We start from the raw sequence: 25,531 nt of genomic DNA, 5'->3' as shown, positions 1-25,531 counted from the left end.
CCTCACACCTGTCAGAATGACACTCATTAACAAGTTAAGACACAATAAGTGCTGGCAAGGGTGTGGAGAAAAGGGAACCCTCCTACATTGCTGGTGGGAATGCAAACTTGTGCAGCCACTGTGGAAAACAGTATGGAGTTTCTTCAAAAAATTAAAAATGGAACTGCCATTTAACCTATCTATGCCACTTCTGGGAATATATTCTAGGAATACCAAATCACTGATTCAAAAGAAGATATGCATCCCCATGGTAATGCAGCATTGTTTACAATAATAGCCAAGATCTGGAAAGAGCCCAAGTGTCTGTCAGTGGACAAATGGATAAAACAACTGTGGTACATATACACAATGGAATACTATGCACCTGTGAAAAGGGAAAATTTACCTTTTGTGATGGCATGGATGGACCTGGAGATTATTATGCTAAGTGAAGTAAGACAGGCAGAGAAAGACAGATATCATATGATCTCACATATATGTGGAATCTAATGAACAAAATGAACTGAGGAACGGAATAAAGGCAGAGGTGGGGTCACAAGGAGCAGAGGGACAGCTGTCAGAATGAAAGGGGATGAAGGGATGGGATCAGAGAAGGTGACGGGATTAGTGAAATTATATATACATAATACATAGAAGATAACAGGTCAGCAAATCCCAAAGGGAAGGAAGCAGGGAGGGAGTTAGGGGGAGGGGGACAAAAGGAGGGTAATGGGGAACAAAGGGGTGGGGGCGAGGGAGTTATATTGAGAGGGATACTTGAATCCATGTTAACACAATAAATTAGAATAAAAAAAGTTAAAAAATGCAAAGGACTTAGAATAGTCAAAACAACTTTATAAATAATAACAAAGTTGTAAAACTTACATTGCCTGATTAGAAGACTTCATAGAACACAAAAACTAATTTTATTATTATTATTACTATTATTTTTTCTTGAGATAGAGAGAAGTAGGGAGAGAGGAGCATCAACTCATAGTTTTCACTTTAGTTTTTCACTGATTGCTTTCGTGCCTTGACGGTGGGGGGGGGGGGGGGCTCAAGCCAAACCAGTGACCCCTTGTTGAAGCCAGCGACCTTGGGATTATGTCAATGTCCTGGCACTCAAGACGGTGACCTTGGCATTTTGAACCTGAGACCTCAGTGCCCCAAGTTGACGCTCTATCTTCTGCACCATCACCAGTCTGGCACAAAAGCTAAATTGTGATGATTTATCAGCCTAAATGTAAAAAATAAAAGTATAATGCTTCTAGTAGAAAAAATATCTTTGAGACTAAGATTTCCTAGACAGAACACACAAAATACACCAAACATAAAAAAGTTTATAAGCTAGACTTTGTCAAAATTAAGAACTTCTGCTCATCAAGACCATCAAGATGTCAGATGGGTCTTGGTTAGGTAGCTCAGTTGGTTAAAGTATCGTCTGGTACATCAAAGTTGCAGGTTCGATCTCTGGTCAGTGCACATACAATAATTAACCAATGAATGTATATGTAAGCGGAACAACAAATCGATGTTTCTCTCTCTCTCTCTCTCCTTTCCTCTCTGTCAATGCTTCTCTCTCCCACTTCCTCTTTCTCTAAAATCAGTAATATTAAAAAAAAAAAAAAAAAGTCATCGTCCTGGTCGGTTGGCTAAGTGGTAGAGCGTCGGCCTGGCATGCAGAAGTCCCGGGTTCGATTCCCGACCAGGGCACACAGGAGAAGCGCCCATCTGCTTCTCCACCCCTCCCCCTTTCCTTCCTCTCTGTCTCTCTCTTCCCCTCCTGCAGCTGAGGCTCCATTGGAGCAAAGATGGCCCGGGCGCTGGGGATGGCTCCTTGGCCTCTGCCCCAGGTGCTAGAGTGGCTCTGGCCGCAACAGAGCGACGCCCCGGAGGGGCAGAGCATGGGCAGAGCATCGCCCCCTGGTGGGCGTGCCAGGTGGATCCCGGTCGGGTGCATGCGGGAGTCTGTCTGACTGTCTCTCCCCATTTCCAGCTTCAGAAAAACACACACACACACACACACACACACAAAAAGGCATATGGGAAGAGCCCTAGTGGGGTGATCAATTTGTAAGTTATATATGAATATCTAATCACTATTTTGTACACCTAAAACTAATATAATATTGTATGTATGTCAATTGTAATTGAAAATATTTTTTAATGTATAAAGAGAATACCATTAAGAAAGTGAAAGTGGCAAGGCAAATCACAGACTGGGAGAAATATTTGTAATACAAATACCTGACAAATGGCTTATAGCCAGATTATACAAGGAGCCCTCTACAAATCAATAATAAAAAGACAACCCAATTTAAAATGGGCAAGAGGTTTGCACACTTCATAAAATATCTGAATATTTAATATACACATGCAAAGATATTCCATTCATTATCACAGAAATGTAAATTATAACCACAAAGAGATAACACACATGGTCTACAATGGCTAAACTTCTAAAAACAACACTAAATGTCTGAGAATGCAGAGCAACTACAGCTTTCACATATCGCTGGTGTAAGTATGACTGGTACAACTACTGCGGAAAATGTCTAACAATTTCTTATAAATTTAATATATACCTACCTTGTGATCCAGCCATGTTTATTCTTAGTTGCAAAAATAGAAAACCCGAATGGCAATTAGCAGAATGGACATACTGTGCTATACAGTCGTCCCTCATCATATCGCAGTTCACTTTTCATGGTCTCACTGTATCTCAGGTTTTAAAATTGTATATACCTAATTTTGTAACACTAACTTCTCACTATATTGCAGGATTTTGCGGTATATAGGTATTTTTATATATTGTTTTAATTATTTTTGTGGCAAAATATGCATTTTCTAGCCTAAAAAGTTAAAAGTTTATAAAGGTGTGTGGGGGGGTTTATAAAGCCTTTATATATATGTAATAAGATAAATATAGGTCACTACTTTGTGGATTTTTGCCTATCCCGGGGGTTCTGGAACCTAACCCCCGCGATAGACGCGAGTCCACTATATTCACATAGTGAAATACTACTCAGCAATAAAAAAGAACTACTCATACACACAGCAACATAAATTTCAAAAACAATATTCTCATGATAAAAGTTGAACACACAAAAAAGTACATTTTGCATGCTTCCACTTTTATGAAGTTTAAGAATACCAAAATTAGGCCCTGGCAGGTTTGCTCAGTGGATAGTGTCAGCCTGGCATTCAGATGTCCCAGGTTCTATCCCCCATCAGGGCACACATGAGAAGCGACCATCTACTTCTCTTCCTTATCATTTCCCCTTTCTTTCTCTCTTCCTCTCTCACAGCCAGTGGCTCAATTGGTTCAAACAGCAGCCCCAGGAGCTGAGGATAGCTTGGACGGTCTGAGTGTTGGCCCAGAGCACTGAGGATAGCTCAGTTGATTTGAGCAGCAGCCCCAGAGGGGGGTTGCTGGGTGGATCTTGGTCTGGGTGCATGCAGAAGTCTGTCTATTTCCCCTCCTCTCTCTTTAAAAAAAAAAATAGCAAAATTTGTCTATGGGAAAAGAAATCAGAAAAGCTGTTACCTGAAGGGGCAGCAAGGAAGGAAAGGGATAAAATGAAAAAGGACGCAAGGTAACTTTCTAGGGTGAGGGCCATGCATTATTCTTGACTGGGGTATAGTGTATACATCTGTCAAAATTCATCAAACTGTACACTGAAGATGTTTTGCTTACTGTATGTAGCCATATCTCAAAAAAAGATTGTTTGAAAAAGAGGATAATCCTTAAATATATTAAAAATTACTCAACTTTAATCATAAAAGAAATGCAAGTGTAAACTATTCTAAGATTCATTTTTGACCTACCGTATTTGCTAGACTCCAAATGCTTCACCATACACTGTTGGCATAACTGTAGGAGAAATAGTCATGCCCATACTTGATGTGGTGAGTGCAACACAGTATAGATAGAAGGTCAATGCCAAGCAAAACTATGCATGCACTTATTTTTTGGTCTGGTGATTAAACTCTAGGACTCTACCCTGAAGGTACATCTCCACCAATACAAAAGAACATATGCATAAGGTCACTGAGACATTATTTGAAATAGCAAAATATCAGAAACACCTCCAAATGTCCATCCTTAGGAGATGGTACATGTAAACAACAATGGCACACTATGAATTAATGATTTTTAGGATATATTCAGTGAAAAAATAATCGAGGTGCCAAAAATGTATACAGCATGATACACCTTGTGTAAAAATGGGAAATAGAACTATATGTGCTAATTTAGTTATGGAAAAAGAAACACAGGAAATATGAGCTTATGGATTGAAAATGGTTACTTAAAGGTGGTAGGTAGAGACAATATAAAGGTACTCACAACGTGGAGAGCTCAAGTTAGTGCTTACCTACACTTAACTATATAAGCCTACAAAATCAATGTGGCTCAGTGTATGACGCTGGGAGGAGGTAAATACTATCCCCCAAATGCTTTTTTCTGAAAACCAGCTTAAAAACTATACCATATATCCCAGCTTGCCCAGGAGAGCCCCATTTTTTGGTTGCTGCCCTTCCCAATTACTTTTGATCTCAAAGGGGTTCTGATTTGGATTATAAAACCTAATCATAAGTTCTCAAATTTAAAGACCTCTTTCTATTTAAAAAAATATAAAAAAGTTTTCAAACATGATGGCTGAGAAAGCAGTCAGCAATTCCTATTTCTCTGCAGAGGGAGGTAGAATAGCACTTGCTCTGAAGTTGAGCCACAATCACAATCTTGGTTTCAACACTTAATAGCAAATCCTGGGCAAGAGTCATGATCTCTCTTTGCCTCAATTTACTTATCTGTAAGATGAGGATAAAACAGTACCTAACTTATACGATCACTGTTAAGACTAAAAATAATGTATACAAAATATTTTGCATTGTGCTTTGCAGAAGTAATAGTAAATGGTAGGTATCTTTGCGCTACACTAAAAAATACTATCTTCATTTCCCTGTTTAACTAAAAAGTGTTTCCCTTTCAGAAACAAAACACACTACTGTGTAAAAGCACTCCAGTACAATGATACAAAATGTTTAAAATTGGTGATGTTTGCTATTCACCAAAGACCAAATAATTTCATACCTGGTGCTCTTGAAAAGCCAAACTGACCCCCAGTTCCTTTCATATTCAATACCTTACCCTGTCCATGGCAATCAGGTTGCCGCTCCACTGAAAGTACCTAGCAAATAAATGTCACCAATCATGTTGTGCCAATCCAAAGGAATCCTTTTAACCCTCATTTTTGTAGCATAGTGTGGTTGCTTTTCAAAAGCTCTAGGTTGTATACCATCACCTGAGGCTGATTTCTTTTAGCTTCCTTCTTTGCAATCTCCTCTCCTCTTATTGCTGGCATTACCTCTCCACACCAGTTCCTCATGTGATCTTATTTCCTCTAGCTCTAAGGCCTTGATGGCGACCCTTTTTATAAAAACCGCCCACTTTTGCAGTGTTGATCAACCTGGTCCCTCCCGCTCCAGCTTTCACGGTGGGCCAAATCGTGGTGCCATTTGGTTGCTCCGTTACCGCCACTGCGGGAGGGACCAGGTTGACCAGCACTACAAAAGTGGGCAGTTTTCATAAAAAGGGTCGCCATTACGGCTCTACGGACTACCTCAATTGACATGGTTCCAGTCCAGGCATCGCCTAATTTCAACTACAGTACTTATGCTGTACAAGCACTTATCTTCTGCTTCTAGAACTACCCTGTATTTTCTAGTCAGGTAGGAAGCACCTCCACCCATCTGAAGGCATCTAATAGGTTCCGTGGACTTTACTTTCTGTCTTACAAATCTGTGCTCTTATTTCTATCCTTGTACTGTCCAAAGTTCAAGCCCAAGTCATCTCTTCCTTGAATTTCTGTGCTTTAGAAATATCCCTGGCCCTGGCCGGTTGGCTCAGCGGTAGAGGGTTGGCCTGGCGTGCGGGGGACCCGGGTTCGATTCCCGGCCAGGGCACATAGGAGAAGCGCCCATTTGCTTCTCCACCCCACCCTCCTTCCTCTCTGTCTTTCTCTTCCCCTCCCGCAGTCAAGGCTCCATTGGAGCAAAGATGGCCCGGGCTGGGGATGGCTCCTTGGCCTCTGCCCCAGGCGCTAGAGTGGCTCTGGTCGCGGCAGAGCGTCGCCCAAGTGCCGGGTGGATCCCAGTCGGGCGCATGCGGGAGTCTGTCTACTGTCTCTCCCGTTTCCAGCTTCAGAAAAATACACACACACACACACACACACACACACACACACACACACACACACAAAATCCCTTAGGAAGCATTTCCAAGCGTATCCTTCTTTTTGGCCCAAATAAACCAAAATAAATAAGTAAAAATAACTTTTAAAAAAGAACCCTTAAAGGGAAAAGAAAAAGAAATATCCCTCTGGCAGCAATGTCCAGGATAGATGAATTTTTTTAAAGCAAGCAGGAATAGTACTGCAAATTCAATGGTGTTCTTTTCCGTAAATCCCCACAGTCAGGTATAAACATCTCTTATGGCATGAGGCTCTCCAGGTGTCTTTTAACACTCACCCAACCTCTTAGCCAAAGTTCCAAATCCTCTTTTTCTGGAAAGTTTGATCATTGATGTAAATCAAACCCTGCTGAAACGCAAGCCCCAAATACTACTCAACCTTATTACCTCTTTTAGGTTTTGCCTGATAAATTACATGAATCTCCCATAGTAGATGTGTGTATTAAAGGTAGGAAACAGGGGTCACATCTTATTCAGATTTGTTTAGGAGATGCTAAATAATATTGACTAACTGAAAATATACATAATGATCATTTATAGATTTAATGATTAGGTTCTGAAAAGTAGATACTCCATTTAAGTTAAATTCATAATATGTGACTTTAAATTTCAGTTGATCAATTACTAGTATATAGAAGGTCCTCTCAATTTACTACTTTGGAAATGTGGCTTAGATTTTAATGTTAAATACATTAAGCAAGTTGAACTGCTATATTGATGGTATAAAATTTCCTATTTAACTGGTGACAATGAGGAAGAAATATAACTTAATTCCCACTTTCTGTATCAACACTTCTTCATTTTTTTATACAGTATATAATTACCTTCTTTGCCTAAACAATGTGTGTTATGATGAAACCTGTTTTATTATTAAAGGAGCAAGATTGAGTTTGCTTTAATGAAATTTACCTGTATAAGCAATAAAAAGAAAAATTATTTCTTCTGAAACCTGACCAATGTAAATTATAAAGAACATTAAATTGATAAAAAGCAGTTTTACACAAGACTTTGTTCATGTAGTTACACTTCAGAGTAATGTTCAGGTGTTTGATTTCTATCTCCTATCCTTGCTATTCATTTAAAGACGAAGCATTAATCTTGACAGGTATTGGTGAAACATCACTAAATTACTCCAAAATGTCACACAACTTATATTATTCTTGGCAATAAACTATCTTTACTAAAACCATAGAAAATAAGACACTGTGTCAGTAAGATAAACTAGAACTGGCTAAGAAACATTTAGGTATAGCTTCTGCATTATAAGAACCTTTGTTTCTGGATAGCTGGCTTGCGATTTTTACTTGCAAAAATGTTTATCTTGAGTTCACTTAGAAATATTAATCATTAAACAACCCGAGCAGCTCTTATCTTGCTCCTTAAGCACGGAAACAAAGGTACATGATTAATGCTATCAGCACAGCATTTCACCAGAGAGGATTATAAATTCTCTTTAGTCATACATAAAGCTTCATTTATAGCATTCTCTACACTTCTTCACTAAAGCTTCCTGGAAAAATCTTAGAAAGTTAGAACAGAATAATAAAATGAGAATATGTGCCAAATGCAAGGTACCATTATTATAAAATACTATTGTTAATCAGAAATGACCTGTTTACACTAATAGTTTGTTATCCTTTACTAGTGATACGGAATTTGCAGGCTAGCACCCCCATCACATCATGCAAGCAGGAACTCATGAAATTTCAGAATTGCCTAACATTAAAAAATAAGTCTCTTGATTTATTTGCATTCTAAAATAGAATCCTTCGTCTGAATCTTTTTTCCATATACAATACTACCAAGTGATGTACAGGATTTATCAAAGCCCATATAACATTCCCTTTAAAATCTTTAGTTCAATCACTATTTGTTTTTTACTATTATACTACATTTTGGCAGCAATTGTTTATTAGTCTGTCATTGCAGTAATTGCAACTTAACAATAAACCAGTCTGACATTTTAGGTGTTGAAGATACATACCATATATATTTCTTTAAAAATAATCATACTTTTGTAAGCAATACTTTACAGTAGACACCTCAAAAATCTACCATAGATGTGAAACTTAAAACGAGAAATTTTAAGTTCTAAATCTTTACACATATATATCCAGATTTCTATATATATTATATATACATACATAAGTATATATAAAATATATATAATCAGATTTGAAAAATCAACAAAAACTGGGCACTGTACATAAAGTCTTTTTAAAACTCAAACAATAGAAAACTCTTTAAACATTAAACAATTTTAATAAAAGTTTCTGTACAATGCTAAGCAGTTTTATTTACACATAGAAAATGTAATAGGAGTAGTGTTTGAAATTACAGAACTCCTTAAAATTTCAATGGCAGGTAAATCTGGAAAAAATAACAGCATTCCATTCACAAATATTTTCAAGCAATAAATATGTATTTATAAATAGTGTAAATTTACATCAAGATTAGAAACAAAAATCACAAATCTGAAGTTTATTCCTTAGTCTATGTGCAATCCATTATCTTTGTGACTTGGCTGTTAATTTTTTAAACATTTCATTTAGGAACCAAAAGTGTAATAACCGTCATGGTTTCAAAACAAGACAGAAAAACATAAAAGTAGTAAAAAAGTTTCTTTCCTAACTTTTCACATTAAAAAATGTTGACCAAAGAAAGCCTTAAAATTGCTAACTACCTTACAAAGAAATGACCAGCTAGGCTAGTATTTTTTTCCAAGGAAAATTCTGAAGGGGAGAAAGATGAAAACTGGTTCATCAGCCCAGAAACAGAGAAATATAAAAGAGGTTGTCTTCAAGTCAGTAGTCTGTATAATGTTGCCAGTTTTGTCAGATATATACAAAACATGGTAATTATTATTTTTTTCTGAAGTACAGCTGACCAGCTTTGTGAGAGTCTTGGAGTAGGAGCAGTGCTCTCCTCTGTCCAGTTGGTTGACACTCCGCACTTGGAAGGTTGCATAGACAGTTTTCAGCCAGCAGCCTTACGAGACAGCTACAAAATCCAGTGGTGCAGAACTGGATTACTTCCTGAATAGCAGAAAAGGTCTCATTTAATGTCCATGGAACAATATCAAGATGAGGAAGAAGGTAATGGAGGAGCCTAAAAATAAAAGTAAAGTATGTTACGTTCGTATACAAATTGTTCAACAGTGTTAGCTCAATGCTGAAAACACAGTGTGCTTATGAAGGTAGGGAAAAAAACACTTCTCAAGAAAGTTCATAGCCTGCAACATGATGAGAAGTACAACCTCCCTGACTGACTCCCACCTGGCCAATTAAGAGTTGGAGGCCATTATCCTACTCAGTGCACCTGCATTTTTCTATACTTCTTCACCAAACAGTCGTAAACTCGAGAACATTAAAAGTCCAGAACATTAGTAGGTTGACCATTTTTTTGGATTGCTTAAAAAAAAAAAAAAAAAAAAAAAAAAAAGCTTATGGAAAATAATTTAATAAAGCAAATATAATTTAATTAGTGATTAGATTCAGAACCTATCTCTACTAGATAGTACATTTTAACATAATCCAGATAATTTTCTTCTTCATGCAATCTTGAAGACCACTCAAATAAAAATATCAGGAGCTACATTTCAAAAATTCAGTATCTAATCACATATGTAAGAGGAGTGTATTGGAGAAAATCAACAATTCATAAGTTATGCCTGTTTCTATTCATAAAACTAGTGATGTGCTAGAGTAAAAAGCTTCCCCCAAGCATTTGCTGTTTAAAATTGAAAAAAAACCCAAAAAAACTGTGTGCAATTTTTAAGTATATTTGAATTGCATAAGGTTCTTAATAAGCTCCATCAAATATTCCCATGAGGTTAATACTTCTGGAAAGGACAAAATTTTAAGTAAATACAATTAGCTCTAAAAAGCAGAAGTATATTTAAAACACATTCATGGATTCATTTAGTTGACATAACCTATACGCACACAAAAATTTTATCAACTGAGATCAGATGATATAAAGAATATGATAGTGTTAAAAAAGCATACAAAGGTTTTAAAATATAATTACTGTGTCATTATTTAGGTTAGTCACATCCAGGAAGAAAAGTGAAAATGAAATATGCCAACTTTATAGGAATAAATACTTAGAAGTGCAGGTAGGGGGAATGCTATAAGTATTTCCTCATGCAACATCTAACAAGCCAAAAGGAAATTTAAATATTTCATTACCTCCTACTTATCAGGTGACAGAACAAACAATGGTGCTCCCCTATCCATCTAACTAAGTACTCACATGTTGATGTTCACTTACTAATGTAAATTGGTCATAGACTTGCATCAGGTCCTCCATCTTGTACTGTTCTAGCACCACAAAATTTTCCAGGTTTCTGCTTGTTTTTCGTGCACAGTCTTGGCAATGCACTACGTAGGTCTTTTGAGAAATGCTCTCATTAGTGACAAAAAGCAGATCAAAAACCTCCACCTATTTTTATACAAGAGAAAAAGCGTTCAATAGCGACAATGGTATTTATTTATTGTATTGCTTTAATATAATCATTGAATTCTACTTTACTTGGAATTGTGGACAGTTATCTCTAAAGAGTAGGCACCAAGACAAACATAACTGTGTTTAAGATTCTTTAATGGAACAGGTTTATTTTGCACCAAAACCCAAAGACATGGGTTTAATGCATATTCAGAGGAGTGACCTAAGAGAATGGCACACTCATTACAACCACTGGCAAAAGCCTAATTCAAAGTTTGAGAAAGGTCAGTCTATTTTAGTTTTATTTATTTATACTGCTCACAAAAATTAGGGGATATTTTATGGCTTCATATTCATTTTAAAATATCCCCCAATTTTTGTGAGCAGTATATTTATTTAGAGAAACAGGAAGTGGGGGGGGGGGGAGAAAAGCATTAACTCGTTATTGCTTTACTTTACTTGTTCACTGATTGCTTCTCGTACATGCCTTGACTGGGGGAATTAAGTAGAGCTAGTGACCCCTTGCTCAAAGCAGGGACCATGGGATCATGTCAATGATCCTGCACTCAAGCCAGCGACCACGGGGTTGCAAACCGGGGACACTGCAGTGACACTGTATCCACTACACCACCACCAGTCAAACAATTTATTTTATTTTAAATCCAAAATATTAGTATACGATCAGATAAAAGTGATCATTATTTTCCTTTTACTTCTCTATGACAGTAGTCCTAACAAGGCAATATGTATGGATATTTGTTTTCCCCTATAGATTGAGCTCCTCAAAGATGACTATGTTCACTCGTCTTTGCACCTCCCTCATAATGCATATCACTGTACTTAACCAAACCTCAAAGCACCTGTTGAATGAACAGAATCTGATTTTTCACAGATAAGGAAACTGGGTGACAGTAAGTATATAGCTATAAGCCTCATGTTAAGGCGTCTGAGTACAAACAAAAAGTGTACTCATGAGTATTTCATGATTTTAGAAATAATACTCATATCTTATACAGAAAGATTGGTGAGCTGCTAAGGTTCAGGCAGGATAAAGAATAACAGTGCAATAATAGGAGTCATTCTGAAATACTGAAAAGTTTATACATTCACCTTCTTGAGGAATAATACACCTGATTAGAATCTATCTAACCTCCTAATGACTTACTTTGGCCAGGTTATACAAAATTAAAATAGATGATGGATTCGATCATTTCAAGGTTTGAAATGGTTCATTAATGTTCCTGGCATGTTCTTGAATTTATTCAATGACAGAAAGTTCTCATGACTTCATATCTTTGATGAATAATTATGTCAATCCCAGAGTTCATCATGTTATTCTATTACCATCAGTGAGCAACAACATGAATCTCATGATTTAAGCTAGAAAATTTGTGAGCATTCGTCAAACTCTCTCTCACTTCTGCTACTTTAAGTTGTCCTGTGGATTTTACCTTCTAAGTAATTTTGACTCTGATCTAGGCTTTAAGATTAACAACTCGTACTTAAGACCAATGCAACAGCTTCATAGCTCCATTTCCAATCACTTCTCTGTTTGAAACACATGTCCACATTGGTTGCCTGTTCAAAATCTTTTGACAGCTTCAGTGACCTCAGAATAATTATCAAATTCCATATTCCATAAATTGTCACCTAGACTAAGTATAATTTGCATAGTTTGTTCCAGCCACATTGTTCTACTTATCAATAAGCCTTTTATGAATAAGCCATTCCATTTCCCATATTGTTATTACAGTTCATAACATTCATTCTACATCCAATTCTCTTAATTTTTTAGCCCACTCAAGTCATACTCATCCTTAAGGATGGACTCAAATATTAATACTTTTGTGAACTCTTGTACTAATACTAGAAAGGAAAATTTGGTCATTCCCTCCCACCCCCTTACCCCCAGTGTTATCATAACAGTTAGTAAGACCAAATTTGCATCCACAAGTCTCAGGTACTCATAATTAGTTGTTTCTACTTTGTCTTCTCTCAGTAGAATGGAAGCTCCTTTAAGTACCACATCTTTATTTCTGTATCTCTTATAAGCCTTGGCTTCAAGAGAAGATTGACTAATATACTGTGAACTGCACCAGAGACGACTGAACACTCTGATCTGCCTGGAGCTATACTAAACTACATCCAGTTTATTGGCACCTCTCTGCTTCTGGACGGTTCAGTTTAAAATCCCAAGACTAAACTTATTGGTGATTACCATCTATTAATTATCTACCAGATAAATGACCCCATAGTAGATACTTTGAGTTAATTCATAATAAAATAGTACACCATCAGATAAAATTTTAATAGCTAAGTAACAAGAAAGTAAGATTAAACACAATGTCAATTTCAGTAAAATGTATTACATAAAAATATAAGTACATGTTAAAAAGAAACTAAAGAGAAACCATCAGCAGAGAGGTTAAGAGGCTTTATAAAATAAGGGTACATAAGAACAGACACTTACCTCACAAATGCTACAGTAATGCGCTGGTTCTTCTTTTGTTCGCCCATGCCAAATAATCTCTTTTCCTGCAGCAATGACAGCTTCTCTCAATGTCTGACATTGCTTTAGAGTTCTTAGAAGACAATACCTATTGTGGGGGAAAAATTATTTGTGACCAGCAACTGAATATTCAGTATTTTTAGCATAAAAGATATACCATGAGAAATAATGCCAAGAGATTCAGTTCTAATATCTGATTTCTGTCAACTTCTCAGATAGTCTCAGATTAAAAAAAAAATAAGGTTAATATTAAGCAGGTCTAAAGATATGATTAGATCATTTAAAGTTGAGAAAAAATTGTATCTGAATATAATAAAAATATCATTATTTTAATAGACAAAAACCTGATTCCTTGCTTAAATATAAGCTATTAATTTTGGCTCTTATTTGGGCAAGTCAGTTAACCTCTTTGGAAGGCAGCTATGCTAACTACTATACCACCAATGCTCCAAATTAACCGTTTTGGGAGTCAATGTTTCACTATAGCACTAAAGAAGACATTTAAATCTTCATGGAATCCTTCATTTATGTTAACACAACTGAACTTTTCTTACAATTTATATCTTTTCTAAATTCATACTATGATACTAACAATATAGTGAATTTTCACTATTTGTGATTTTCCTATAGTTTACTGTCATATTTGGAATTGTCTAGTAAATTCTCTTCCTCTCCTCTGAATCCTAGTGGCTCAGGTTCTCCATTTGAACAGGGGTTGGACTAAATGATTTCTAAGGCACTTCTCCCTCTAAAATTTGGAGACAATAAAAATACTTTAAAAAAAGGAAATGTGTTTAGAAACTGAGTCCTGTTTGAAAGCAATGGTCTTATCTGTTTTATTCATGCTGTCTACTCTCTGCCTATGACAGTGCCTGGCATATAGTAGGTACTCAATAAACATTTGATTTGTGAAAAACTAAAACTTAAAGTATGGTAAGTAATAGCATATTTAATTTCTCTTAAACCATGTTAATTATTCCAAGATAAAAGATGACTAAATGTATACATAAAGCTTATTAACTTAATTAACAAACATAAAACAATATCTCAGTTATAAAAACTTCACAGTTATAAAAAAATCCATTAGGTATCTTATTAAAAGAATCTGTCAGTTTGTTTACAATTCTTACATGTTTAACTTATTTAAAAACAAAATGCTTTAGACTATGGCTGCAAACCAAAACTAGGACAGTTATCTCTCTTTCTCTCTCTCTCTCTGTATGTATGTATGTACGCACATGGTATGTATTCGGGAAGGTATGCTAGGGGAGGTAGTAAGCAAAAGTTTACATCATGCCAAAAAAAGAGAGAATATAATTCAGACTATGCTACTAGCTCTTGGACAGTACCTGCTCTTCTCCTTTTCCCTCCTCATGTCCCATACAATTCACCTCTGAAGACACTATATTACTGAACAAGTTTTCAAATCAGGGCTTCAAAACAAGGTCTCTATCATAAGAAAATAATGCCTAAAACTCTGCAGTTACCTCTAGAAGACTGGCAGATTCCACTAGGCTCTCATGTGGGAAAACAAACAAAAATAATAATACAATAAAAATAAAAAATAAAGACCAGATAGGAGAGATAGAATAATTAATACTAATAGTATCAATTGTACTTCACACATATTATGCCACTTTAGGCCTCTTAACAACCCTGTGCAAGAGGCACCATTATCTCCATCCTGCAAATGAGGAGACAAGTGCTCAGAAGATAAATCTGTCTGATGTCATAAAGCTATTTTTTAAGTGGTTGGGTTAGGGTTTTATAAAGGCAGAAAATCTCAAGCTTTTCCTCACTATCTCACACTGCACTTTCCTCCCATGTCTTCTTAACTATTCCTCCTCTTTTTTTTTGAAGATGAGATTCAGTCACTGCAGTTTTTTTCCCTTAAACACAAAACCTTGGTTCTGTGGAGTAGTATTATCCCACTCTTCACTTAGCAAATGAATTTTCAACTCCAGTGCTACTGACTACATTAGCAGTTATATGTCAGTGTAATTTACAGTTAGTTTGGTAGTTTCATCTAGAACAGTGGTTCTCAACCTGTGGGTCGCGACCCCGGCGGGGATCGAACGACCAAAACACAGGGGTCGCCTAAAGCCATTTGGCGCAGTAGATACAACATTGACCTGGGACCCTGAGGTCCCAGGTTCAAAATCCCGAGGTTGCCGCCTTGAACACAAGCTCATCCGGCTTGAGCACAGGCTCACCAGCTGGAGTGTGGGATCACTAACACAATCCCATGGTGGCTGGATTGAAGCCCAAGGCCACTGGCTTGGCTGAAGTCCTCCCGGTCAAGGAACATATGAGAAGCAGTCAGTGAACAACTAGAGTACCACTACAATTTGATGCTTCTCATCTCTCTCCTTCCCTGTGTATCTCTCTCTTAAAAAAACAACAAAATAAAAAGGTAGCCATTGGAATACAAGGGAATTGAGCAAGATAGAGGCTCTTTATGAAGTCCACAGCCATGAGTAGGTCCTAAAGAAACTAATTTAATCAAAGTGTAGGGGAAAATGAAAAAATACAGAGATTTAGGTAAAGGATCCTAGTGAAGATACAGATATAATATTCAAGATTTGACTTAATAGTAATCTGTTCTGCTTTGATTAATCTTAGACTTTGATTTTAAATGAAGATAATGTTTCAGTGTATTGAAAAGCTAAAAAATAAAAGTCAAGCAAAATCAAGGTGTTAGTTCCTCTTTTTTAGTTTTGCTGAATTTTAATAAATTGACCTTACAGCAATTAAGAATTCAATGTGTTAAAAACAACATATTAAATAACTAGCAAAAAGTATAAAAATATAGAAGATATGCGGTTCTTAATAAATGTATTTTAGGAATAGGGTCAGAAATAATTTCAGGAGCTTGAAAAGCAGGGAATACTTGTGACTTTTAAAGATCAATATGGTTTCAGGATCCACCCCTTTTTTGACTGTTTGGATGAATGAAAACCAAAAAAACGCAGGGAATATAGTATTAAGACAGCTCTGGTTTGGAAAGAAGCCAAGTCTGACTGATGGCTTGGTGTATTTGAGGTTACACAATAGAATCTAATTTGCACAAAAACCAATGTGCAGAGATGAAACCTAAAGAAGGATGGCCTTTTAGAGAATGACTTCACCTAGGGTATAGAAATAAAAATATACTTGAAATATTAGAATAGGAAAACTTAAGACATGTGGACAAATGATCACGCACAATATATACAAAAACTAGACAAAAGATAAATAGACATGGTATATCATGAATGTTAAAAGGGGGGAGACTTCATCTTCAGATGCGAGGAGGTAGAAGTGACAGAAGTTTTCATAAGTTATCAATTTAGATGTGAGCAAGAAGGAAAAGTGGGAGAAAGACAACTTCCAGGTGGGGGCAAAAGTAGTATGGAGATTACTTAGGGGACAAACAACTATTCTTACAAGATTTTAATCTTGGGATGAAGTCTCTGGGACAGGAAAATAAAAGAATGAAGCCATAGTGATATTGTATTATGTCAAAGTTAAGACAATACCGGGATTACTCTCACATTCTGGGGGCAACTTGGCTAAGTTTCCAAAGTAAGTTCCCAAATATCAGTGCGGAGATAGATGAGGCATGCGTTAACTTCAAATGGCACTTTTTAAAGACTAGTTATGGTAACAATCTCAGCCAATGAATAAATAGATGGTGTACAAATTCAAGCATACCAAGAGGTGCTTTTCCTTGCACAATCCCTCTTACTATGCAGAAAAGTAAGCCAACATGTGAGTCATCATAACATATTTGCCACCTCTTACTCCAGGGTTGTATTCCCTCTAGGACAACAACAGTAAGGGTCAAAATGTCAGTAAGACATCTAACAGTTTCATTTAAACCAACTACATGGCTGAAAATCAAGGTCTCAGTCAATGACAAAACAAGTATCTTAAGGACTTCAAGCTCTCAGGTGGAAAAACCAAGCATGAAAGCAAATATGTTAACCATGAGAAAGCAGAGTTTTAGAAAGTTTAGATTTTGTTTACTTAATGTTATCACAAAGCACTGTATATGCACACCAATAGTATATTAGAAGACCCCCTAGGACAAGAGCACTAGGACCTATGCTAACTATGGACTGGTCTGGACTGGTCTCCATAACTACACCCTCTCATTCAATTATTAGGCCAAATGGCTTTAACAAGAGTTGTAGAACACCTCATTTATCCATTTAAAAACAGGAATCAAACAGAAAAGGGAGTTAATACTTAACAGTTTGCTTTGATTTATACTCAACACTTCTGTGCTTGTGATAAAGTGTATATTATGTAGACAGGGTAATAATCTATGTGAAAGAAAGGGAAAAACAAAATTAGTTTTGAAAGAAATCTAATCTAGTCTAGAGTATCCCTAACTTGTCTAATCACAGGATTCGTCTAGGTCACTGAAACAGATTCCCTGGGTTCTTTTCATTGAGCTTTAAATTAACTCATTAGAAACAGAACCTAGAAATCTACTCTAATAAGAGTCGAAGATGATTCTTATGACAAGCCAAGTAATAAAGTTCCAAAGAATATCTAAAATTTGTAATATTTTCAACACAGTAGTATAGTAACAACTTCACAGATGTTTTTATAATTAGAGCCTTAAAAAAACACAGTGAGAAAGCTGCAGGGTAGGGAAGAGCACAGATTCTAGAGCTACATTGCCTGGTTTCAAATCCTAGTTCCACACATACTTATCCTCTGTGCCTTACTTTACTCAACTATAAAAAGGAAATACCTAATTTCCAGTGCTATTATGAGGAATTAGTGCCTAACAGTTAGTGACCTATATTAGAACTTGACAAATCAAACTCTTAAATTGCGCAATGAGTGTCAACTGAAAATTCAATAGTTAAACCAAAAGGAACATAAAACAAATTATTTAAAAGGAGTTTATTTTAGATTCTATTGTCAGAATTTCTCAACCTTGGTGATATTGTTATTTTGGGGTAAATTCTTTGTGTGTGTATGTGTGTGCATGCACATGGGGCATGAGTGGAAAGGAGGAAAGGCCTGTCCTATACACTATAAAATGTTTAGCAGTATCCCTAGCTTCTACTCATAAAATGTCAGTAGCACCCCTCTCAGTCAAATCATGACATTGCCATTTTGTACCCCAGAGATGGGAGTGAGAGGATGCAAAATTGCTCACAGGTGAGAACCACTGTATTAAGTCCGTGAACATGAACTTAAAAAAACAGGTGGCTGAGGTTTCCATAATTAACATTAATAACAACCACTACCGGTAATTCACTAAGTGCTTATTTTATTGCTAAGACCCACACAATACTTATAAAAATTATATTAGAAAGATACAATTATATCCATTTATCCGAAAAGGAAATAAGACTGATTGGGTTTAGTAATTTGCCTATGATATCCCAGCCAGTAAATGAAGAATCTAAGATAGGAAGGTAAATTGGATTCCAAACAACTATATAATGCTGCTGTGTGTCTGTAATATTTCACTAGGATATTAAATAGTACAGACTCTAAATGTAAATGAATTAAAAAGGAAGGCAAATAACAAATACTTAGTGATTACCCATATACAAAAGGCATGGAAAAAGCACATACAGTATTACTACTGTGAATATAACATAATTTTAAAAACAGAAATAAAAAGGAGTGCTTTAGACGATGGTCAAAATAATTACAAAATCATATAAAAAATTAAGTTTGTGATTTCACTGATATACGGAATCTAAAGAAAAGTATTAACCACAATTGTAGACATAGAGAAGAAACTGACAGCTACTAGAGGGGAGGGGAATTGGGGGCCAGAATGTTAGTTACAATATAGTTACAGGGATGTAAAATACAGGGAAGGTAGTCAATAATATGTATTGTAGTAACTATGTATGATGCCAGGTGGTACTGGAAATATCAGAGGGACCAATTGTAAAGTATATATGATTGTCTAACCACTAAGCTGTATACCTGAAACTAATACAAAATAATATTAAATGTAAAGTGTAACTGAAAAAAAGTAAAAAGTAAAAAAAGAAAAAAAATGTGAGGAGTGTTTTCAATGAACTTGATACTACTGAAATTTTAGGAAATTAACTTTCTACTCATTACTCAGCATACAGACTATTTGAAATGTTTCTCCTAAATCTAAGACTAACCTACTACTGAATTTTCCAGAGAAGAATGGGTTCTTTGGGATTTTGATTTTAACATTTTAAAAGGCACTGAACTATTTATTATCATGGTGATTAAAGTAGAGCTAACAAAGTAGTTGGTGAAGAAGCCCCAGAGAGAAATACACTATCATTAAATTAACTTGCTAATAGACCAACATGATGACAACAATTTATACCATATTTATTGGTCTATCTACCACTGTGGTTAAACCATTGAACTGCATCTAAAAGAGTCTCTCTATTAGAACAAACTGATGGTTGCCAGATGGGACAGGGGTCGGGTAAGAGTGGAGGGGACTGGGTGAAAAAGGTGATGGAATTAAGAAGTGCAAATTGGTTGTTACACAACAGTCACAGGGATGTAAAGTACAACGTAAGAAATATAGTCAATAATACTGTAACAACTGTTTGTTGTCAAGTGGGTACTAGACTGTTGGGAAGATCACTTCCTAAGTTACATAAATGTCTGATCACTATGTTGTACACCTGCAACTCATATAATATTGAATGTCAACGGTAACTAAAAAATAAATTAAAACTATAAAAAAAACCCACTCTATTCTGAACGCTGTAATAATCTATAGGGAAATCTAATCAGTACCAATAGTATCCATTTCTCACTTGCAGCATTATCATTTGATTTCTTTCAAGGGTCCTCTTAAAAAAACACTTCAATGCTAAAACATTGAATACTTAGTTTTAGGAAAGTGAACTAAAAGAAGCCTCAGCACTACATAGGCCAAAACAATCTATCTCAAATAGCTGAAAATGGGAATCATGAATTTGCAAAGAATGAGGGTTTCTTTTAACTCTTAATCAAATACTTTAAAATTAAAACCAAAGGATAAAAGCTGTATACTATAATGAAGATAGATAGATAAAAAGCAGCAATAATCTACCCACCCTTAATTTTAAGTTTTAAAGTAACTTTTTAGTAAAACTTCATTCACTCAGGACCCACACATGGAAATACCTATGATAGTTTATATTAGAATGGGAAAGGGGTTTACCAAGGGTAAACATAATCAATATTTCCTCTAAAAAATGTATAACTAAAACAGAATTGAGAAAAGAAATCCAGAATGTGGAACTCTGTATGACACAAGTATCTGCCTGCTCTCTTAAAAAAAAAAAGGAATCATGAAAAAAGACTTACAGATTTAAAAGAGACTTAAGACACAATAGCCACATACTGAATTCAATCTGGATCTTGATTCGATCTCATTTGGGGTGGGGTGGGGGATGGGGAAGAGTAAGAGCTTAAAAAAAAAGACTGTACTAGCTGATTACTATTGAATTTCAGTTCTTACATATGGTAAATGGTACTGTGGTTATGTGAGAATATTTTTTTTTGGGGGGGGAGACAGGAAGGGAGAGAGGGAGAAGGGAGAAGGGAGAAGGGAGAAGGGAGAAGGGAGAAAGGGAGGAGGGAGATGAGAAGCAAGAACTCCTATTGTAGTTGCTTCACTTTGTTGTTCAGAGTGCTACCCATAAGTGTATTGACCAGGAGACTCAGAGCTAGTGACCTTTGGGCTCAAACCAATGACCTTAAGATCATGTTGATATTCTCCTGCTCGATCAAGCCAGCGACCTCAGGATTTCGAACCAGTGACGAACCTCAGTGTCCCAGTTCATTGCTCTATCCACTGCACCATCACCAGTCAGGCAGAAAATATCTTTATTCTTATAAGGGATGCAGGTTAAACTATTTGAGGTGACATTCATGTTTGCAAATTACTTTTTCATATGATTCTGCCAAAAGTATGTCTACATGTGTGTATATAGAGATGGCTAAGTACATGTAACAAAAACTAATCTGATGACTCTGGATAAGGTTATGGAGGTACTGATTGTACTGGTCTTTCAACCATTTTTGTAGATTTAAAAAAAACCTATTTTTTTCTTTTTTCCTTTTTAGTAAATTTATTGTGGTGACACTGGTCAACAAAATTATACAGGTATCAGGTGCACAATTCCACAACACATCATCTGTACAATGTATTGTGTGCTCACCCCAATTGGGAGAAAAAGTGAAAACAAGTTTGAGGAGGAATGTAACAATGCATTATATGCAAATTTTATATATTTTAAAGGACAGTAAGTTATATTAACATAGAAAAACTGTCATAGTTCGATAAACTAAAGGAAGAGATCAGTAGCCTTGTGTTTTTAAGTATTCCTTAATTCATTTTGTTGGGTGGGACTTTATTTTAAAAATAACTAATATTCAGAAAACTCAATAATTAACCAGTATGGCTTATATTAAACCTGAGAGACACTTAAAAGTTTGTCTTGGTCTAGCCTGACCTGTGGTGGGGCAGTGGATAGAGCGTTGACCTAGAATGCTGAGGTCACCAGTTTGAAACCCTGGGCGTGTCCCGTCAAGGCACATACAAAAGCAAACAATGAACAACTAAAGGGAAGCAACTGAGTTGCCACATCTTTCTGTAAAATCAATAAATAAAATATTAAAAAAAAAGGTTTGGTCTAAAAAAGTTTCTAAGTTTGCTTGCAATCTACGGCGTTATGTGTAAAAAAAATTTTATTTAAACAGTTACCAAAAGGGAAATCAAACAGGAAATCAAAAGAGAAATTATGCATTGAGCTTCCATTAAAATTTTCCTAAGGAGTTAGGCTAGAAACTTTTCAAGTCCAGTTCACTGCATTATAAAATAAAAGTAGTAATCAAGATAATGAATATTCTTCTGACTCACAGTAATGTAGGAGTTATCTAGAAGAAGGTGAAGTAGAGTATGAAGATTAGTTTATTTTACTAAAATAGCTAGGATGTAAAAATTGAAAGAGATTTACTAAATGACTTAAAAGAATGCTATGAAACTACAGAGCTCTAAAAGACCCAACTTGATTTTGAAAATGCAAAGAAAAAAAAAAGGGAAGTTGAATGGTTTAAATAATCACAAGCAATTCATTCTCAAAATAAGGAGGAATAGTGACAATATAACATCATTTCCCATTATTAAATCACTTAGTACAAATGCAGATTCCAAATCTATTACAACCCCACAATTTTTTCATAAATTTTGCATAAACTCATTTGATGTTGAAACTTGACCTGGGAGTTTTTATAGTTGTCAGTTAGCTCATCAAAGTGGCTATACGTTTTACTTCAGAAATATTAATGTTTGATTCCAGGATACTGCAATAGAACCTGCTGGGAGGGTAAAATACACTGTAAGTATACTGCATTACCCTACTAAATCCTAAGAATTCTGAATACCAAAATGCACTGGCTTAAGGGGTTACAAGAGAAGGAATTATGGAGCTGTAGTACTTCTGTTAAGCCTTTCCAGAATGTTCCCCTCTCCTAGAAGCACCTTCTTTTGTGCTTCCCTGCATTCATTCATTCATTTACAAAGACAGGGAGAGTCAAAGAGAGGGACAAAAAGGGACACACAGATAGGGAGATGAGAAGCATCAATTCCTCACCTTAGCACCCTAAATGCTCATCAACTGCTCTCTCATATGTGCTCCAATCAGGGGGGCTCCAGTAGAACAAGCAACCCCCTGCTCAAGCCAGTGACCTTGGGCTCAAGCTGGTGAGCCCGTGCGCGCAAGCCAGCAACCTTAGAGTTTCGAACCTGGGTCCTCTGCGTCCCAGTCTGATGCTCTATCCACCACGCCCCCGCCTGGTCAGGCTCCCTGCACTTTTTAAACTTATTTTTCCATCATTATAGTAAAGATAATATATTTTAATGTTTTGAGTATTTCCCCATTTAAGTTCTAGAGATGTAATCACGTTATTTTGTCACCTGTCACAATACCTGAGCAATAAACTCAGTTTACAATAAATATTGAACAAGTATGAAAGAATAAAAAGAAATGGGTATAGCTCACTAAGTCAGTTGAATGAATTGAGAAGGCACGAGAAATATTGTGGTTACATTTTTTTTGATCAGGAACACTTACCACTTAACTCTGAAGAGCTAAAAATCACATTGTAGATTCAGTTTTATGAATTAAATACAGTAATTTTGGGGAAGAAATTTAAGGAAGAGGACTATATGTATATTATCTTCTCCATTCCACTTCTTACATCTTGCTATTTTTTTTTCATTTAAAATAGCCTACAATTCATATGTTTCATATATACTGAATTAATGCTTTACTGAAAGATAATTCAGAGAAGAAAACACAAAAGTGGTGTAAAAATTGTAGTACATATTAAAGATAGTTTAAAATACCAAATAGAGTCATAGAAATAAATAGAAAATTCAAACACACATCTCAAGGCAGCATTTGGAGATTTGGCTGACAAGGTGAGGGTCAGATTTGGGGTACAAAAAAGAACACTTACATTTAGAAATTAGTATGTTTACAATAGTTGGTCACTGATGAACTAAGAAAGAGTAGTGACAGGGTATATTAAAAGTAGAAATGCAGGCTCACTGCTATGGACGGTGGAGTGAACAAGGGATGAAGAAAACTCAAAGCAGAGGGAAGAAATGGCAAGGGAGAACAGCATTTCTTAAGAATCGGTGGTACAGCTCACAGAAGCCAGAAAATCAATACCACTTCTTTTGTTGGCAGGATACTAGATTTGAGGAGCACAGCAATGTGGATAGTTTTACAGCAAAACTGAGCTTGTGAAGAAAGACCTCCCTCTATATTTTTATAACAGTATATTCTCCATGCTCTTTTCTGACCTTTACCAAATTCATCTATTTGCTTTTCTTTAATAAATGTATTCCCTCAAGTTCTGCCCCCGACTCCCCCTCTTACTTCTCAAGGCAATCACAAGCCACTAGGTAGAAGACTACATAGCCAGTCAGCTCTGACTTTGATTGACTACTCTCTAGAGTTCTGTTTCCTACAGCCTATGCCCGTGATGGCGAACCTTTTTATAAAAATCGCCCACTTTTGCAGTGCTGGTCAACCTGGTCCCTCCCGCCCACTAGTGGGCGTTCCAGCTTTCATGGTGGGTGGTAGCATAGCAACCAAACGGCTCCGTGATTGGCCCACCATGAAAGCTGGACTGATAGTGGATTTTACATAAGACAGATATGGGCTTAAATCCTGGTCTAATTAAGTGAGTGACCCTTGGATGCTGAGAAGTATAAATGAGAAACAGTCTGAAAAGCAATTTGTTTATTGTTTGGCTAAGTATCAAACTTCATTTATTAACTGGTATTTACTAAACCATGTAGAAATTAAACTTGAAAACCCAAAGTAACTTTGACTCACTCCTCTCTCTGATCCAAAAGCTTATTCTCTTTATTTAACTATTAGAAACTAGATCTTTATGAACTCCAAATTAGATCATAATAATTAAAAACCCACCAAAACTTTTTCAACCTACCTCCACATCTTCACCTATCGGCCTTCCCAAATACACAGATTTCTCTGACTCCCTGATGTTGGAAAGAATGCAGTGGATCTCTTGTTACATTTCTTTCAATCTATTTACTTATATGCACAAACTTTTACTTCAAGACAGGATATATATATATAAAAACATAACACACACACACATACCCCCTCAGTGCCTAACTGAGCCTTGTATACAGCTGGCAACTAGCCTTTAAGTGAATAAAAGTACAAACCAAAGGAAGCACAAATAACAGAAAGAGAGGATTGATGGCTGATGAGAAGTATATTTTAGCAACAGCTGAATGACTACTTTAAAAAGAAAGTATATAAAGCAAGGCCTAGGGGTTTGGATTTATGAATAACATTTTCAATTACTGTGATAACCAAAAGATTTTGCTAATTACATCTCACGATGATGCAAGCTGGGAACAGGACTGTTAATATAATAAGGAATAAAATCAAGATTCAAATGACTAGACATTATGTAATGCACGGTAAAATTGGATTAGATGAATATGTAAGTGCATTTAGGTTAAAAAACACCCAAATTGTGTGTATTCAATTTCAATATAAGACAACTTTATAACAAAGATGATGCAAGTGTCAACAATCAACATTTCAAATATTAAAGGGAACAATGGTAAATTGGAAGGATGTATGGAAAAGGTGATGGGGTAAGAGATACTTAAATCAATGAAGTACAGGTAGGAGGAACAAACTATGATAATGAAGTCTCCGTTTTTCCCCCTTCCTCGATCACTCAAACTATGAGCAAGTCCTGTGAACTTTAGCTCCACCACAGTCCCTAGATTGATCCCTCTCTCTACTCCCATGGGTAATCCAAATGTCTGTCCAGGTTCGTTT

General features: G+C 36.1%; 1 protein-coding gene across 3 annotated transcripts in view; it reads right to left on the bottom strand.

Moving 5' to 3' along the window:
* Positions 1-8,474: 8,474 nt before the first annotated feature.
* Positions 8,475-25,531, bottom strand: part of KDM6A (lysine demethylase 6A) — a 250,028-nt gene continuing 232,971 nt past the window's right edge. For all 3 annotated transcript variants that reach the window (XM_066250321.1, XM_066250322.1, XM_066250323.1), the window contains 3 exons: positions 13,149-13,275; positions 10,505-10,675; positions 8,475-9,340 (listed from right to left, as the gene is read on the bottom strand). In XM_066250321.1, the coding sequence (XP_066106418.1) occupies positions 9,311-9,340; positions 10,505-10,675; positions 13,149-13,275 (328 nt within the window). In that variant the 3' untranslated portion in view covers positions 8,475-9,310. The remainder of the gene's footprint in view (positions 9,341-10,504; positions 10,676-13,148; positions 13,276-25,531) is intronic.

The sequence above is a fragment of the Saccopteryx bilineata genome, chromosome X (assembly GCF_036850765.1).
Source record: "Saccopteryx bilineata isolate mSacBil1 chromosome X, mSacBil1_pri_phased_curated, whole genome shotgun sequence".
Lineage (NCBI taxonomy): Eukaryota > Metazoa > Chordata > Mammalia > Chiroptera > Emballonuridae > Saccopteryx > Saccopteryx bilineata.
The sequence above is the reverse complement of the archived record's forward strand: the minus strand, read 5'-3'. Positions and strand labels throughout refer to the sequence as shown.